The sequence below is a fragment of the Papio anubis genome, chromosome 2 (assembly GCF_008728515.1).
Source record: "Papio anubis isolate 15944 chromosome 2, Panubis1.0, whole genome shotgun sequence".
Classification (NCBI taxonomy): Eukaryota; Metazoa; Chordata; class Mammalia; order Primates; family Cercopithecidae; genus Papio; species Papio anubis.
Genome location: NC_044977.1, coordinates 27,453,480 through 27,473,000, shown reverse-complemented (window position 1 = coordinate 27,473,000; position 19,521 = coordinate 27,453,480). Strand labels below are relative to the sequence as shown.

Below are 19,521 nucleotides of genomic sequence, written 5' to 3'. Positions count from 1 at the left end.
CAATGCCTGTGTTTCCAAGGTAAGTTAAAAAGGAAATTTGAGAGATGGAAAGACGTCTGGATGGAGGCAGTGGGTGTCTTTTATGAGAAGAGATGGTTTTGGGGTAGACGATTCCATCTGAGAGTTAAAGGAGAAGCTGGTTACCAGCGCACTGCACTCGGCTACCTGATGCCAGTGGTGCACCACATCTGAGAAGAGTCCCTGGCCGCCATGGCGGGCATAACCGAACAGCAGCACAGAGCTGAGCACTCCCACAAGCAGAACACATGTCGAGTCATCTGGCTACATGGAAGAACACATCCTTGGTTTTCCTCAGGGCACTGGGGCTGCTGGAGTATGGATTTTACCCCATGAGTCAAGTTCTCCTAACACTATAATCTGTGTGGCTGAGCACCAGTATGAAAGTCCAGAACAGACTCCAGGCCAGTTGTAAAAAGAACTGCAGCAGCAATTGAGATAACTCAGATCACCTGCCTCAGTTTCCTCATTTGATAGAGTAGATACAATGCCACTCTGCCTACTTGCCTTCTTCACAGGAAACTGTGAGAATAACATGCAACAGTGTACATCACTGTGCTCTCCAACAACCACCTAATTGACAATAACCACACCTCTCTTGTGAAGGATGCCTCCTTTATCTTCCTGCTCTCCACCCTTCTCTTTTGAGCCCAGCTCTCTTTCTGCCCACCTTCCACACCACCTTTGCCTTCATCTCTGAGAGCCCAAGGAGGATACTCAGTGTCATCAATGCAGCCTAGGGACTTATGGAGGATATGTGATTGTAAATCAAGCTGGGTAGAAGGACCCAATTCTCTGGGCTTGAGCCCCACTGTGGACAGATGGTAGAGGCTGGGCTCTTTGGCTGGATGGGCAGGTCCAGCCAAAATGGGCAGTGAAGAGTGACATAAAGGGGGAGCCACCCAAGAAAAGAGAAAGCTCAGAGAGCTCATTTCCTTTGCAGGGTAGAATTTAAATAAAGTAAGCTATAAAACTTTGGGAAGGGAATAAAAGTTTTGATGAGGTTCAGGTAGGACATTGGGGCAAGGAGTTTGGAATTCAATAGATTAAAGTATTCTGGAATAGTCCAATACAGTAGCCTAAAGGAAGCACATATCTAATTAATTCAAACACACCAACAAGCAGAAACATAAATTGCCTCATTTCATTGACGTTAGAAATTAGAATAAAGAAAGTGAAAAGTTTCCATTTTATTTAAATCTGTATTTGTTTGAAATTGTTAAAAACTCAGCATTTAAGATGTGGACATAATCATTCCTTTATTCAACAAATATTGGTAAAAATAAACTTTTCTCTGTCTCAGATTTTGCCTATCTCATCATTTAATGAAAAACGATGTGGCTTTAAATCCTAGTATTATGAATTTCTCATTCTATGACCTTTGAGAAGTTATTTCACCTCTCTGACCTAGTTTCCTCATTTATAAAATGGGGAAAATAATAAACTAGCCTCATAGGGTTCTTGAGAGAATGAGTTACTCAATGTCAACTGTAAACACAGTGCCTGGCCCCAGAAAGCACTCACAAAATGCCCCTGCTCTGGCAGCGATGAGCTTCAGTAAGGGTGCAGCACAGGTCAGCACGCAGGAGAAGTGGCCAGAGCTAAGGTTGGACGGGCAGAAGCGGAATCATCAAGGCCCCTGTGTGCTGCAAGAAGACTGAAGCTAGTTCTCCCGGGTTGGAATCCCAGTTCTGCCACTTTGTAGCTTCACCATCATGGGCTGTTACTTTACCCTTCTCTGCCTGTTTCCTCACCTAATGGTAAATATTTACTTATAAGGTAAATAAGACTTAACTCACAGAATTGTTACAAGGATTAAGTTACTCTTATGTAATACACTTAAGAATTGAGCCTTGGAAAAAATGTTCAATACATGTTAGTTGTGATATAATAACAACTATTCTCCAGGCAAGTGGGTAGACCTACTGCAGTTTAAATCTTGTCATTGTTTTTGATCCCAACTTTCTTAGTCTTCCAGTGACAATACTTACATATAATACAATATGAAATTTTTAAAAATATAAGACATTATACAGTTTATAATAAACTCTAAAACTAAATATAATCAGTGTTATAAGGTATGAAACTAACAATATGGGATATGAGAGATTAGAATAAGGAGGGAATTGAATTGGCTCAGGCAATCATAATCATGAAGGACTTCCTAGAGGAGGTGACAGATTGATATTACAAACTTACAAGGCAAAATATATTTATTACAGGTTCAGTATCCCCTAATCCAAAAATCTGAAATGCTCAAAAAAATCTGAAACCTTCTGAGTGCTAACATAATGCTAAAGGAAATGCTCACTACAGCATTTCAGATTTCATGTTTTTTGGATTTGGGATGCCCAAAAGGTGAGGATCATATAAATATTCCCCCCAAAAAACCCTCCAAAAACTGTAACTCTGAAGTACTTCTGGTCCCAAGAGTTTTGAATAAGCAATATTTAACCTGTATTTTTGGAGTTTAAGAAATTTTTTTTTTTTTTTTTTTTTTTGAGACGGAGTCTTGCTCTGTCACCCAGGCTGGAGTGCAGTGGCCGGATCTCAGCTCACTGCAAGCTCCTCCTCTCGGGTTCACGCCATTCTCCTGCCTCAGCCTCCCGAGTAGCTGGGACTACAGGCACCTGCCACTTCGCCCGGCTAGTTTTTTGTATTTTTTAGTAGAGACGGGGTTTCACCGTATTAGCCAGGATGGTCTCGATCTCCTGACCTCATGATCCGCCCGTCTCGGCCTCCCAAAGTGCTGGGATTACAGGCTTGAGCCACCGCGCCCGGCCCAAAGAAATTTTGATATATAAGCTTTAAACATTTTAAAATGGGCAGATCATGGTGAACAAATGAAAATCAATGTGATTTCCTTTTAAGCTAGAATTATCATGTGAAGAATTTGCTATATCTAAAAACTTGAACCTTAAGACAGTATCAGCTTCGTGCTGTCTGGTTTGTTCCCTGACGTGCCTGATACATAGAAGGCATTCAATAAACACTTGTCATGTAATTAAATGTAAGAAAAGATGGCACACAGTTCGGCACTGTTCAATTCTCAGAGAACATGACCTTTACAGTCCTTTTATGGAGGTATGCCATCATCTATTAGCATCTTCTCCACTAACCTGAGACTAACTCAGCTACTCTGCTGACTTTGGACTTCCTATACTGATTTCTCCCAGATATTAAAAAACTATCTCCTTCTTGAGCACCTGGTGATAAAGACAGTAAATTACAACTGTAATTTCTGCTAAGTTTTCAGTAGACAAGGAACTCTCTCTCTCTCTGTGTTTTTGTGTGTGTGTGTGTGTGTGTGTGTGTGTGTGTGTGTGTGTGTGTGTGAATGTATGCTGGTAAAGCATATTACAGCCTGTGGGAGAAATGTCTGATATAATTTAAACTTGCAAGTTGAATATGAAATGCCTAGAATAACTTAACTAATGGCAATAATATTATATACCTGTAAGAATTATTTGCAGGAGAGTTAAAAGTGCCTTACAGGTTTTATTTAATTAATCTTCACTGTAGCCTTGAGATTTGAAGGCAAGCAGATATTATTATTAGCTCCACTTCACGGGATGGAAGGCAAAGAAAAAAGTGGCTTGATCACTACTTTACTGTCATTATCTGTTGGCTCCAACAAAACAGGCATTCTAAAAGCACAGACCCAAAGTCTAAAGTACTTCTCATATATTTGAAAGTTTGGCTTCAAACAGTCATTCAACTACATAGATATTGATACCTTTGAAGCTTTTCATCAGCTATAATTAATCTGCCTAACTTATATTCTACTTTTCTCCAACCACCCTCCCCTTCTGTTCTAGCCAAGATGAATTTATGTTGCTCACTTAGGTCTGATACTGGATGTCATCCTTTCTGAGATTAATCCAAACTGTTGTATACATGATATGGTGAATAACTGCCCCTTCCACAATCTGAATTATATCACTCCCTGCCTTGTTTTTTAAAATTTAATTTAGCTTTCCATTTTTATTAAAGTAACTAACAAATATAACAGATTTCTAGTCCTGGAGATTACTTCTAGAAGTTCTAGATCAAGTACTGACAATTTATTGTATTTTCATCTTTAGATAACTCTCTGGTATGAAACACAAGGGCTTAATTCTCTGCCTTCTCATTAGTTCTTCCCTGAGTGTGATGTGAACATGATTACTTTTATTTGTTCTGCATTTTTATTTGTTTCTTTAAAGTTAAACAAAAGAAAAAAAAAAAAGGGAGACATTCATTTAAACTTCTGGGCATTCTATTGAATAGACAGGCTCTCATCTCTGCTGCAGCTCCCTGTCAGCCTATTTTTGTCTGGCACTTACATTTTACGGATTAAACAACTACATTTGATTTCTGATTTAAATAATCTGTTGTAATCTCATATTCACTGGACACACTCCTTTCCATTTCCTTCATTATTATGGGGTTATTTACTAATGAGACTTCTATGCTTCTATTTTAAAAGGTCTCGGTAGTGACATGCTTAGTCTGCTATTTTGAGCCAGGAGTCACTCCTTTATGTCTTTCTTGCTCAGTGTATCGATTTTGCTTCCTCAATCAATAAATTCTCTAACAACCAACATTGTTTTAAATAATTTATCCCAAAAATTTATGTATTTCAATGTACTCTGGGTATTAAAAAAAGGCCGATTATGTGAAAGTAAAAGAAACAAAACAAACTATCAAAATGCATCCATTTGCTTCATCACAGACCCAGTTACCACAATGAGACTATAGAATCACGCTAGGCTTAGTAACAGCGGCACATAAAAAACGTTGAAATAATAATGCAAAAAATCTATTATGGTAGATTAAGAATTGATCAGGAGACAGAAAGAAAGAGAATACACAACATTTTGTTTGTTGTTATTTGCCCGTTGATATCTCAAGAAATTATAATTTCTCTCTAAAACTCTAAGTGCATTTCAGGCAGATCTAGGAAGCAGTATAGGCTTTTAATCTGGGACTTTATTATTTCAGTTACAGTAAGCCTCTCTACCTTCTAGAGATGCTTTTTTTTTTTTTTTTAAAGAAATCTATTCCTTATGTTAAAATTTTCATATTTAAAAATAGTCTTTTGAGGACTTTTTCTATATGGTTAGGTCTCAGGTCAATGAACAAAAGAAAACCTTCTCTGTTTAAGAATAATATTTGAGAATAAGGGTTCTGTCATGGCATTTTTAAAAGCGATTATGATTAGACCATTTTTTGGTGGCAGAATTTTTGTAAAATGTCACTTTGGTCTTACCTCACAGTACCAACAGGCTTCACAGTAATTTTTCTAAATGTCAGAAATATGAAATTTCTGTATTTCTCTTATCTCATTATCCTGCTAGTCTTCTTAGGGAAACATAAGTACATATTTATTACATTTGTCTCATGTTCATCTGCCTATGTATATAAGCCCTTAAAGTTCTATGATCATGTCTACATATCTGGAATAAGACTTCACATAGAAATTCGGGTGCTAATGCAGTCTACTGAGAGCTGTAAAGTAAATTCTCAAACTACCTATATTTAGAGACAGCATTATTTTATACAACTTTCACTGTTTAAATATCTCAAGATTATTTTCAATAATGACCTAAATATCTCTGAGATGGGAAATACTGAATATGAAGAAAGAGTTGTGTTCTTTGAAGTGGTTCTTAAAGACCTAACTGCTACCACCTTCTTCCTTAGCATAGATTCTCTTCTCCCATTATGGTTCCCTTCTTTCAATCGTTTAGCTTTCTTTGATTCTTTAGCTTGAGAATTCTCAAAACATTTCTACTTCAGAGATAAAAAGGTCCACCACTGTGTTGAGTTGCATGTGTCAAAACTCTGCCTTCTTAAGAAGGAGTAGGAGAACGTCTCATTGAAAAGAGCCCAAAAGGCAAACTTTAAGCAAAAAGGGGAAAAAGAAACCATGCTTTTCTTTGACTAGCATCCATGAGTTCTACAGATGTTGATTTGTTTACATTTGTACTTGAAGTTTAAAAAGAACACTAAATAGATGTTGGGAATGAAACACTACGATAATTCTAATAGTTAAGAAAGATGATGCTGCCTTTCACAATTCAATGCATGCTTGGAAATCATATTGAGTCAGACGTGTTGAAAGGTCAAGTGCATATTATTACTCCAACATTCACCTTTGGAACATGCTTGGGATACTCTACACCTAAATGACAGTTTGATTTGTTAAGAGGTAGCAGCAATGTGTTAGAAAGTGAAACGATGCCTGACAATGCTATTATGTTAGAAACTACAAACATGATGAATAATGAGTATGCAAAGGCACAAAGTGACATGTATGCTTTTCCAGCTGAAGATTAGCAGAAAGTAAATAACTACCAGTGTATTTTTGTACACATTTGTACATTTCTTGCTGCACTGAAGTGAACAGAATCAAAATAATTCTGTTAAATTGAATATATAGTCAACAATTGTGGATCCCACATGTAAACTATAAAAAACAAAAACCTTTTATAATGTAAGTAGGTTATTATCTAATTATATTTCTACAAAAACCACTATTTAATAGCCTTCAAGTATAATAAGTATGACACAATCACAACTAAAAAAAAAAAGTAAAAAATATGACCCAAAATAAAATTGAGTCATTGTTATTTGGCCCTAAACAACAATTCTGGTTGGGGATTGAAAAATTTCCATCTCAAAAACCTGAGTGTGGTAAAATAACATGACCTGTAGGGTAATTCAGTTGGCCTCTGTTAAACGTCTCTGGGAAATAGGGGAATTCTACAAATGCAGACTGTGCATGGTTAACTGCCACTATCTGCCCGTCAAAATCATACCTAAAAATGTTTAGCCAAAGCAGTCCAATAACTAGATCATGAAACCAAGTTCATGAAAGCCTAGGTCCTTTTTCCGTTTTAAAGATTACAACAGGCTAAGCACGGTGGCTCATATTTGTGATCCCAGAACCGTGGGAGGCTAAGACGCTTGAGCCCTAAAGTTCGAGACCAGCCTGAGCAACATGGCAAAACCCTGTCTCTCCACAAAATACAAAAATTAGCTGGGCTTTGGGGTACATGCCTGTAGTCCAAATCACCCAAAGGCTGAGGTGAGAGAATCACCTGAGCCTGGGAGGTCGTGATCATGCCACTGCACTCCAGCCTGGGCAACAGAGTGAGAACGTGTCTCAAGTGGGGAAGGGAAAGAAGAATAAAACAATCCTGAAATGCCATGTTTCCTAATTTTCAAAACAGCTGTTTGGAATTATTCAGGTACCAGAGAGACTGACAGTTGCATATTTTTAGCTATTATCTTCCCACTAGCATGTGAACATCACCAAAGCAGAGAATGTTTCGAATAAATGAATTATAGCACCCAACTGACATAACCACGATACAGTCATGGCAAACACCAGTGATCTATATATTGCATTACTACAACCTTACATGTAGGTTCAGAAAACCTCAACACCTGACTTGTGTTTATATCCTCATGGCCTTATTTACACCACTTATTTTACACTCAACACACAAAATACACAGAAAGATCTTAAAGAGAAAGATTATAAAGTTTGTTGATGAGCTATAAACAGTGAAAATGCAGAATGAACAACGTAAACAGACTGTAACTGTGTTCCCAACCCGCAACATGAGCAGAGTGGAGATGGAAAAGGACTGGCTTACCTCTGGTGTGCCAAGAGCATGTTCTCCAGCTAACAGCAGCATACTCAGGCCTCCCATTTGAGTAGGATCTAAATAAGTCAAAAACAAATCATCAACTTATAAGCACAAAGTACATACAATCCACAGAGTCAAAAAGAATACTCATAAAGACTAGCAATTAGAAATCCAGCACAACCACATATAACTTTTTATAAAAAAAACTTTAAAAAACTCTTTATGCAACAATAACCTGGCATATATGTGTCTAGTGCTCATACTTTGTGAGCCTCTTGAATACCACTCTTGTCTCACCATTCCAACAGCACTTTTTTCAATACCACTGCTGTTTGTAACATTAATTTATCTTCTAATGTAATGTTTCTTTCCTTACTGCTTGGGGAGTTAAGATAAGATTTTTTAAACAAAAGAGTGTTATTCTCAAATTGTTAATTCTGCCATGTGAAATCAGGACTAATTTTAAAATAATAGGCTATCAGATAACTAGAGAACAGAGAGAAGTTTTCCAATCAGGCCTGTAAAATCTGGTAGGTTTTATTCAAATAACCTTTCTTTAAAGTTTTAAAAATAAATTTACATTAACTGATGTGTTTTTGACATTTTAAATCTTAGGGGTAGTCAAACACATGCCCAAAATGCCTTCAAGGTATAAAATTAATGCTTTTTATGTTATCAAAGTTCTTTGTTTTCACTATTTCAAGAATCAATATAAACAGAGAAAATAAAAACAGCAAAGTGGTAGATCTATAACCCAGGCTGTATCTAAACAAAGAAAGCAGACTTGGGAATAATGGCTCATGCCTGTAATCCCAGCACTTTGGGAGGCCAAGGCAGGAGGATCTCTTAATGCCAGGAGTTTGAGGCTACAGTGAGCTAAGATCGCACCACTGCACTCCAGGCCTGGGTGACAGAGTGGGACCCTGTCTCTAAAAAATTAAATGAACAAATAGAAAATAAATAAAAACAAAGAAGTTATCAAATAAAAGGCACCTGTGTCCTGTAAGTCTGTCCTGAATTAAAATTCAGAAGTGTAATGAAAGAACATATGTCAAAATGCCTAACTCGGTATCTCTCCTCGTGCATATAAGGCCCTTAATCAATGTATATTTAATTTTAGGAATCTACAATTGAAAATGAGGATCAGTCATAATGTTGCACAAAGAAATTTAGTTGTTTCTTTTCTTTATTGGGTTAAAGATAGGTCCTTAAGTACATCTTTGTATACAACCTCTCTTAGGAACTCATAAAACAACTGTGACTACATGTTATAAATAGTTTTAAAAAAATTGCAAAAAAACTTCTGAGGTAGTAAAAAAAATGGGTAGGGGTTAGGGGAAGAGGTTATTAGAGGAAAAACTATGTTACCAAAAGATCAGGGGGTCAAAAAATAGCTCAGCATTGGAAGGCAGCCACATAGGAAGACACACACAGAGAAAACGCAGACAAACAGTAGCTGCTTTGATGAAACAAGGCTCTCTGGCGTTGTTTTAAGACTCCAACTTTAACTAAATGTTAAGTTTAAGAACTACTGCGGCTGCAGAAATAGATACTTAAATCTACTTAAAAATTAAGAGGGGGAAATGAATTTGCTAGAAAATAAAAGTTTAGTTTGGTTCTTTAAAAGAGAAATACTTTTGCAGCTGTCATCCTAGAGATCAGGAGGATTGGATGATAGCTTTCTAAAGATAAAAATGTGTTAGTTCAAATTACAAAGTAAAATAGGAACATGATTATGTGATAATTTATATACCAATGTGACTTTGCAATAAGTTTGCTATATAGATACCAAAACATAGGCCAAGAAATTACCAACATCCTTTATATTAATTCACACTTACATAATGTTATTTAGAACTATCAAAAACATATTCACATACATAGGATGCTTCCTTTAGTGCAATTCAATGAAAGGGCTTGCACTAAATTACAATATACACAGCTTTCCCTTCTTGGAAATCATACATTTTGTAATATGGGGTTATTGAGAATTGCAAAATGTCATGTGACAAGGACTACTGGGCAAACAAAACAAAAGAGATTCCATATTGAGGAAAACAATCTGGCATTTAGAAGCCCTCTATCGTCTCTTAGATTCACATGCCTAAGTACCAGGTTTTAATTAAAGACAAATCAGTTCACTTTCATCTTGTTGAAAACGAACATACCTGGAAATATCAGATCAATGTTATCCGCTATATGCAAGCCTATCAAGAGTTCTGAACATGGATTTGCAACATATAACCCAAGCCATTATATAATGAGATAAATGCAAGGAAGGTGTTATCCTTCTTTCCTGTACTTTCTTTTGAGAACACATATCTTAAATACTGATCTGTAAAGATCCTGTTTGAAGTCTGGGTTCGACTTTCGATTTGCAGGTAAAAGGCAGATTAATAAAGTATCAGAAACGGTGCTACAAAAAAGATATCTTTCATAGCTTTCTGCAGTTCACCCACAATTGTTATATGGTTTTGTGAAGAGCAGATATATGCAAAAAAAAAAAAAAAAAAAAAAAAAAAAAAAGCCAACAACACCAACAAACTACATACCCTGATCTAGATTGAGAATTGGGAGAAAAAGCAATGGATGTTACATGATGCCCAAAGAAATTCAGCTGGAAGCCAGTCATCTATATACTCTTTCTGGGTTCTGATAATACGATATTTTAGAAAGTACTCCAACTGATATAACCTGGGAAGTCCAGAAAGCTCACCAAGACTATCTAATAACAAGTGGTTTGAAGATAAAATTGTACAAAGTGACAGCTAAAGCAAGGACAGATATCTATGTCTGATTCTTCTGGGATATGTAGAAGCATCATTTTGGGAGTTTATTTAGAATGACACTACAGACACCCACATAGCAATCACCTGCATCCTTCCCCACCACCCCCCTAGAATCCTGCCATTATGTTAGACTTCATTTTTTAGAGGCAGGGTCTTGCTCTGTCACCCAGGATGGAGTGCAGTTGTAAGGTCACAGCTCACTGCAGCCTCGAACTCCTGGACTCAAGTGATCCTCCCATCTCAGCCTCCCAAGTAGCCAGGACTATAGGCACATGCCACCACACATGACTGATTAAAATAATATTTTTTGTAGATTATATAGAATACTGCCACACACTTTATATACTATGAATCACACAGTGAACTATAAAGTCTTGTTAAATTTATTGGTTATTAAAAAAATGTGTTATCACAATATCACTCAACCTCTTTCCACAACCTTTCCATATGCAAATAGCTCAATACTCTGATTTGGAAGAAAATTTGCTTCTAATACCGAAATAGGAACCCTATAGCTCAATCGCAGCATCACTGCCTTTCCCCTGCTCAATCTGCTAATTTCATCTGGCAAACTCCTCTTTTGATTACTGTATTGCAATAGCTAGGGAAGACAGAGCCACTTGCAGGGTGAATATAAGAACTTTATTTCATGGTAACACATGATTTAGCATACCTTACCACCCAAAGAGCACTAAAGGTCCCATAACAAATGGCACCGTCTGGAATTTTAAATTTGTCGGACCCATACATGAATGGACACAAGAGGAGACAGATAGGATGGGAATTCTAAGACACAGCTGTCAGGTCCATCTCAGATTTGTGATGTACTTGTTCATATTCGTGCCCTCAATGTTTCTAATACCCAGATGATCTACATGACTGTGGCTTTTTAAGTAGCATGATAACTACGGTGCATATTGGGATGGCTTACTGGTGTGTATGTGTGTGTAAGCCGTTCTGTGAACATAAAATTTCCAAGGCTTCTAACAATCTCCATGTTGCTGTCTACTTTTCCATACTGTCAATGTCAGGAATTCACATATATTTATAATGACACTACCACTGAGGCTATATATCCTTTTTAAAATTACATGTATTCTATATATATATTATGATCCAATGCTTGAAAATACGCTATATCTTTGCCACTGCTTAATATTGGTCATACATTTTGTCCCCCTGCCCCCTGTATTGTTTAAAATGCTGCCGAAATGTACTGCCCTGTCCTTAAAGAACAGGTGGAAATAGTGTCTCAACTCACCAGCCATTCCAAAGTTAAGCTGAGGCATTTCTTCAGTCTTTGCTTTCTTGGGGCTTGGCAAGTCTCTTGAAGAGTCAGATGGGAAGGCCCAAAGTTTCTTTCGTGGATTGACAGTGGGTGTTGGGGATTTCACAGGCTTGTTTGTGGTAGGACACCATTTGTAGCCAGGATTTGCTTTCATAAATGCATCTTTATACTACAAAGAAAAGGACAGATAGTAGATTTTAATTAACAAATAGACTGAAAAAGTTCTAAGGGCTGTCACACCATTCCCCTATTTAGATACCAAGTGAGAAAAACAATTTCAGTGACTTCTGTGGCTCTCCTTGTAGAAGAATGACAATCTCAGCATAGGGTTCTAGAGATAAGACATGGAGTTATCTAATCCATTTATGGGATAAGCATTCAGAAGCTGTATACTTTGTGTTCTTTAATCCTCAACTTTAAAAAGTAGTATCCAAAAAGCTTTCTGACCTTGGTGGGGAGAGGGAGTTGTTTATAATGGAATGAGCCTAGGGCTCTGGAGACAGAAGCAGGTTCAAACCCTCAAACTTCCACTTAGGGCTACAGTAACCAAGGAAGAGAAGGTAGCTTCTCTGTGCCTCAACCTTAGATTCCATAAACTGAGAATAATACCACCAGTGCCGAGGGTTGTTGGAAGCAGTGGTGCATAGTGCATCGACCATTTCTTTAGCTAGCTGTGGACATTAAGCAAGTTATTAAACCTTTCTCAGCCTCAATTCCTCCACTTACAAAGTGTAACCACACTTGCCACCATGCCAGGGGTCTGCAATGAGCATACATAACTGAATATATAAACAAGCTCTAAGAGCGCTGATATGTGATGTTGCAATAATCCATCACAAACTTTGTCTTACTTGGAGGTTTCAGCCTTCACTGACAACATCTTTCTCCTTCATTTTTCTGTGGCTTGCTCCTGTTACCATTTCTCTCAATTCTGCTACCTTTTATGTCTTGCATGACAATAACGTGAAGCAAAATACATTTATTGCTATTTGTTACATATTGCCAAAAGTTATCTGTTAAGAATGTATTTTCCACATATTCTTCAATTTTTATTATTGCTAGATATTTTATTAAATTAATACAATTCATTCAATCCCATAAGCTTGCCTTTTAAAATGGTAACTTAATGTGTGACATTAACTCATTATAACCTCCAAACAACTTTTAATTTTACCCAATAGTCTGAAAAAGGTCCTTTCTCCTTGGTATGTACTTTCCTTATACCAAGGCTATACTTTTTTTCCTATCATTTCTCTTTAAATCATATAAATGAAAACTGTGATGTAGATAATTATGCAATGTTAACTGACAATGGTGTAGAATTATTTCATGTTATCTTAACTCAAAGTTTCTGAATAATCCATTTTTTTTAACCTGTAAGATATATATGCCTATTGATACATGGATACATGTAGAAGGAAAGTAAGCATAAAAAAACTGTAGAATACAGTCCCATTTTTCTTACAAAAATAATTAAAATTGGACACAAGGCCAAACTAGAATTTACTATCAAAAAGCAGAACGTGTCAGGAGTTATCAAATGTGATACAAGAGACACACTACCACAGTGCATTCATGTGTATGAGGGATTTACATATTAAGCTGAGGCAGACAAACAGCTCTGCCTGCTGTCTGGAAGTGGAAAGTGACAAATGGCAGGGTGAGGTGAAAATGGAAGTAGCAGACGCATGCATCATTATTGTGTCCCAGTAAAAGCACACAGGCCGGGTGTGTCAGATGAACAGTCACTTGAACAAAGGTCACCACTTTATAAAGTGTCAAAAGACTTTCAAACAAATTGATTAACATATTTGTCATGATAAATAAAATTATCTATTTTTGGGAGGGAGTAGTTTAAAAATTTTAAGAAGGAAGTCATAATTGTGGAAAATGCTAGACAGGTGTCACCAGAATGATGGCCAGCATCAACTAATTTTAAAGCACCAATCATACCAACAGAGTCCAGCTTAAACTAATTTACAATGGGGAGCTGGTGCTGAAAATCACATAGAGCAGTTATAATCACCACATCCCAATTTCTCTTGCATGTATTCCACTCACCTATCCACATCTCAAATATTCTGTGAGCACTGACTAGATGACAGACACTTGCTAGACACTGGGGAGAGAAAAGAGTATGAATTTGATGGAGTCCCTGTCTTCATATTGCTTACAGTCCACAGTTTACAAAAAAATATATAATTTCTTTTTACACATGGTCCATAAGGCTGGACCATCGCTTCCTCTGGCTCAGGCAGGAAAAATGGTTTTACAATGGATCTGCAAAAGGGCTACCTACCTATATGAGTTGGAATAACAGAGGGCAAGAGAAAGGCCGGGAATACGTGGGGTTTTATGGAAAACAATAACAGAATTTACTATAAGGGTCTACACTCTGTAACGGTATCACAATATTAATCTTGCAGATTCTTAAACTCAATGTAGATGTTCAAAACCACGTTCATGAGTTCAATCAAGTACACATTGAGTGGAAGAGTTAAGAATGTGAGAGAGAGAGAACAGAATAACACACAGTCTTTGTCCTTAAGGAGTTTAAAGTTTAGATACAGATGCCATCAATTCATGTAAAAACACAAGTTAACACAAGCAGTATATGAGCATCAAGCGAGGGTGGAGGCAGGAAGAGCCTCAGGGTATGAGGATGTCTATCTGTTCTTGGAACCTGGCACTTCATCAATCACTTGCTCTGATTTAGCTAAAAGAGACAATAGTAGAAAGGCTTAATCATTTGTTGTGATGAGACTATTAGGAAAGGAATTACAGAGAAGGCTGGGTAAGGGAGAAATGGGGGAAGACTCTGTATACACCTCTGAAGTGAATATCTGAGTGAAATTATTAGCGTGCAGGTCAATCATGTGGGCAAAATCCCTCATTACAGGACTGAAAAGGCCTAAGAGACAGGCCCCAGATATCCAAGGCCAGACTGTTCATACTGATGGTGGGACAGAAAGCTCACTTATCCTCCAAAAACATCAAACAAGCTATCGGTCCTAAGATTTCAACGGAAGACTCTGTCAGATAACAAAATTTTTGTTAAAAATACTGATTTTCAAAATTCTCCCATTAAATAAAAATTCATCTTATGGCTTCCAATTTCTTTCCGCAAATTTCCAACCAATTAGATAAGCTAAGGGAATCCTACTTTGCAGTAGACACATAGTTCCTGACTTACCTGTGGTGCTTGGTAAATGCTGGATCCCTTCTCTCAGGCCCCATCCACTACCACGTTTCAGTAGCAAGAATAATAAATTAGAAATCCTGCTACTGATTTTACTGTTATTCAGTATTGGCATCAAATACCCTTTGTCACAGTATTTTGTCTACTTAATATTTGATAATGGCATTCTTATGTGACAAAAGACAATATTCTGTCAATCTTTTAAAAACGGAGTCTCAACATTACTTTTCTAGACCATTTACAAAAAAATGCAAATTTGATAAACAAAAGCACTTTAATTTTAATAAAAGATAGACTTACCAACTGTTCTCCATTTGCCTGTTTTTAGTTGGGAGGAGGTGCTATCTAAAAGTCCACTAGTATTTCTAGTTATTATTAAGGTCTAGATCTTTTCAAGAGGGTGAAAGAGAAGTCGCAGCCCTAGTGAGATTCAGTCATGAGGGACCCCGAGAATGTCTGTATAAATAAAGACAGATGACTCCAGTGCAAACATATGAAGTATCATCTACCAAAATTGTGAAAAAGAGATTAAACTAGAAATTACTGGATTTCTGAGAAAGAGCTATAACACGTTTTACTGTATAATCATATATGTGATAGAGGGCTAAGTGAATCTCTAGCATAATAAATTCTGAGACAGCTGTTTCTCTTCCCATCCACAAGCAGAAATCACATTATACAAGGGTAAAAGAAGAGAAGGAATTATCAGATAAGTGGTACTAATCTGTACTTTCTTAGTCTTGAGGACCTTTCCTTCATAAAAATTCAAAATTATCGTTCAGATAATACAACTCAATGCATTATCTGATCTGAATTATTCTTGCTATCTGTTTTTAATAGAAAGAAAATTAATTAGACTGTTCCACATGACAGAACACTGAATTAAATTTATGTTTTGATTGAACAACAATAGCTTAAGTTCTACATTAAACCTGCAAAACTTTCATAATAAAGTCACTCCAACAGAAATTATACACTTGAAAAAGTGGTTTGAATATGTGACCAGGAAATTATTTGGTTGTTGTGTTGTAGAAATGTCATAAATGAAAATTTGAAAGCAAAGAAACTGGCTACTTCATGTGGCTATAAGGGTGAAAATTATTATGGCAACAGTAGTTTTTTTACAAGTATAATTTTACTCCCTAATCTGAGTAATTATGAGAAGAGTCAGTTTAATCAGTGTGCACTAATTTTAAAAATTGAAATTTCAGAATTTATTTAAAAATGTAATTTTGTTACTTTTTAAAAAGTAGACAGTGATCTGTCTACTAAGATCTGTCAATCTAAAAATTAACATCTGAAACCAAATACTAAAACGAGTTTTGAGAGACACAGTTTAAATTCTCAATTTATTCCTCATTAGTTACGGAGTTTTTATAGTCTTTTTATATTTATTTGAATATTTAAATACAAGTGTTTACTGAACAATTGGCAAATGGACTAATAATTCAAAATCAAATAGTTCACTTAATTAAACATCTATGTTGCTAAAAGCTAGTGATAACACTGAATAGTATTGGCCAAATTGGGCAAATGATATTTTTAGTTTTGTTCATTTTTGTGTTTCAAAGACTAATTTTTGCATTTCAGTAGGCCTTCAATGTATTAACAGTTCATAATAAAAATAATAATCATGTAGATAGAGAAGTATGAAACAGAAACAACATAAAGCCGCTTATCAGAAATAACCCTAAAATAAACATTTGCATAGAGTTTTAAACTTTATGTAATGCTTGTACATATATTTCCTTATTTGTATTTTACATCAACTTTGTGAGGGCAGGCATCTTAATTGCCATTTTACAGATGTGGCAATTCAAAACAGTATGAGAAGGGAGGTTAAATGAGTTAGAATTTAATAATGTAACTTAATAAAATGAGTTTATAAACATTTAAATGTTTATAAAAGAACCTGGACATGATATAGCAATGTTCACAAAGTTATTATTATCATACCAAAAGCAAACATCTGAATATTTCTTTAAACACAGTAAGAAAGTTCTAATATCTAGAACACAGGAATGGAAAAGGTCTCAGAAGCAAGCAATGTTGTGAAACATAAAGCTGACATCTTTAGGTTTACTATCTATATCCCACAAATGTGGTGGGGTCCCTAATTAAACTATACTCAAAAAGTATAAGCCATTTGATTAGAAGCAGCAAAAGGGGGCTGACGAAGGAGAGAAATGGCAAGTGCTAGCTGAGGGTGGACTCCCCAACCCCTGCAAAAAACCCAAACAAAACAAAAAACAAAACTACCATGGAAAAGCAGAGAGGATATTCAAAAGAATAAAATAGTTGAGAATTACTAATAGACAAAACATTATTCACAAAAGTCTCATCAAGTCACAGATCATAAAGTAATTCCTGTGGAAATAACATGTTAAAGGTTTCAAAAAAAGTCAAAAGATGTTCTGAATACTTTGAGAAAGTATGTAAACAAAATTTTAATGAAATTTCTAGGATAAATATATAAAATAAAAGTTTTTAAAAGAAGAGTAAAGTTTCATCTCTGTGGAAATCATTTAGGTATAGCAGCTGTTTCTCAGAATGCTGGATAAATGAGGTGCTACTCTAATAGTAGGCAAAGTGCAATAGCATGCTTGCTAGAATACAAATTATACTATTTGTTAAGCATGATGTATAACAGTTAAGAAAAGTTCTCCAGAGTATAATACAAGAGAAAATGAGAGAGTATTTTCTTTGGAAAAGAGTCCATATCTGATGAACCCAAAACAAGGGAATGAATGGTCTTTACAAAAATTATCTCAGCTGAAAATAAATACTAAAAAATAGATTCGTTTTGTCTGGAAGAAGCATAAAAGAACTAATCAATAAAAAACCCATGGAATTTTGTGGTGGTCAAAACCTTTCCCAGAATATTGACAAAAATAGATACCAACACTTTCAAAGGGCTAGTATAGTTCACCTTCAAGTTGCATTTTATTACATTTAATTCCATAGCTGTTTTATTGGCATACAGCTGAACCTCCAAACTTTAAGTCTGGTCTCTCGTGGGTTTTTGCCTTATTTACCTTTATATCATAATTTTCTGTTACTCTTCTATGCATAACCTAGGCTCCAGGTGAAACAAACTATCTTGTTCCTGAAATTGATTTCAGTTTCCCACACCTACTCTTACCCTTTTCCTTCTCTCTGAATCCTTATACGAAAACCCAGGCCAAATTCTGCCTACTTTGTAAAGCCTTTCCTGATCCACTTCCACCTACTTCCCTCCCCAGCACAAGCAGATTCTTCCCATAAGACTCATGACATTTTATTGTTACCATTCTTGCCATAATTACCCCAATATACTTATCTTTCAGGCATCTAAAGTGGACAGGGTGATATACATATTAGAAGAACAAACAGGAGTCAAATGGGAAAGAATATCCCAGCTCCACTGTATACTAAATGTATGGTTGGTCAAGACACTAACTCCTTAGGTTCCTGGTCTGAAGAATGGGAATAATCTTAACTCACTTTACAGGTTGGTGCTTATGTTATATGCTAAGCACAAAAAGGACCAATCAATCAATAAATGCACACATTCTGTCTCATGCCTATGATGCTAAAACAATGGGTATGATAAAGGTCATTCAAATTATTTAAGCTTTCCAAATCCTTCCCTCCTCTTTGTACTGTGTTCTAGCTGAAGTTCAAGATGTGTGATCCTCTCAATTTATCCTTAATTCATTATGATAATTAGTTTAAATGACAAATAGAAGGTTCCAGCAGTATTGTAGGCAAAAATGCAGAGATCTGTATTCCTGTAAGAGTACATACATGAAGATGTTAAAATGAAAGATATAATTGTTTCTGTGCCTCCTAACTGGCAGTCACACGTTCAAAAATTAGAACCTGTGAACATCCACAACACTGTATCATCATGTACATTACTGAATTTAAGAAAGCAACCCAGGTTGTAACCTTAGAATAGTCTTCTTAAAATTACCAACGAATTATTGCTCTAATAAGGTTCATCAGAGAACACAAAACCCGCAATCAGCCATTTTTTTCCAGCAACTGAAATTAGTACTGGGAAATAATTTAAGAAACTAAAAACAAATCCCAGAACAGGTGCTTTGTCTTACCAGATGCAATAACATAAGATAATCACGAGCAAGGAAAGGGGTCAGAGGAAATTTTCATGAACAGGTAAACAGACAATCTTTTCAAAGTTGTATTATTACTCACTCTTGCTTTTAAAATATACTTCTTTTAAAAACAGCAAGAAAAAGAAAACATTTCTCACTCAATTGATAATGGCAGGACAGATACTGGCAAACACCACCTAAGCATTCACACCCCCATCCACACACTATGCTGAAAGAATCTGTCTTGCACCCTAATGGACAACATCTAAAATTTGAGGTGTAAAATTTAAAGATTACACATCTAAAAAGAGTTTTAAAAATGATTGTGTGTTGGGGGAGTCTTGAAAAACAGACCACATTTATTAACGGCGTTGTATCGCTAGCTACTATCACAAAATCTGGCCAAATTAAAGGCACTTATTAAGTATTTGTTCACTGAACTGACATTCCAATTAAGGCTGCAATATTAACATAAAAAGCACCAGCACAA

At 36.1% G+C, this 19,521-nt stretch overlaps 1 protein-coding gene across 15 annotated transcripts in view; it reads right to left on the bottom strand.

The window, feature by feature from the left end:
• The window catches only part of BBX (BBX high mobility group box domain containing), a 274,443-nt gene that overhangs the window by 71,643 nt on the left and 183,279 nt on the right, over nucleotides 1-19,521 (bottom strand). For all 15 annotated transcript variants that reach the window (XM_009199573.4, XM_009199592.4, XM_017955102.3 and 12 more), the window contains 2 exons: nucleotides 11,709-11,904; nucleotides 7,665-7,732 (listed from right to left, as the gene is read on the bottom strand). In XM_009199573.4, coding sequence (XP_009197837.1) covers nucleotides 7,665-7,732; nucleotides 11,709-11,904 — 264 coding nt within the window. The remainder of the gene's footprint in view (nucleotides 1-7,664; nucleotides 7,733-11,708; nucleotides 11,905-19,521) is intronic.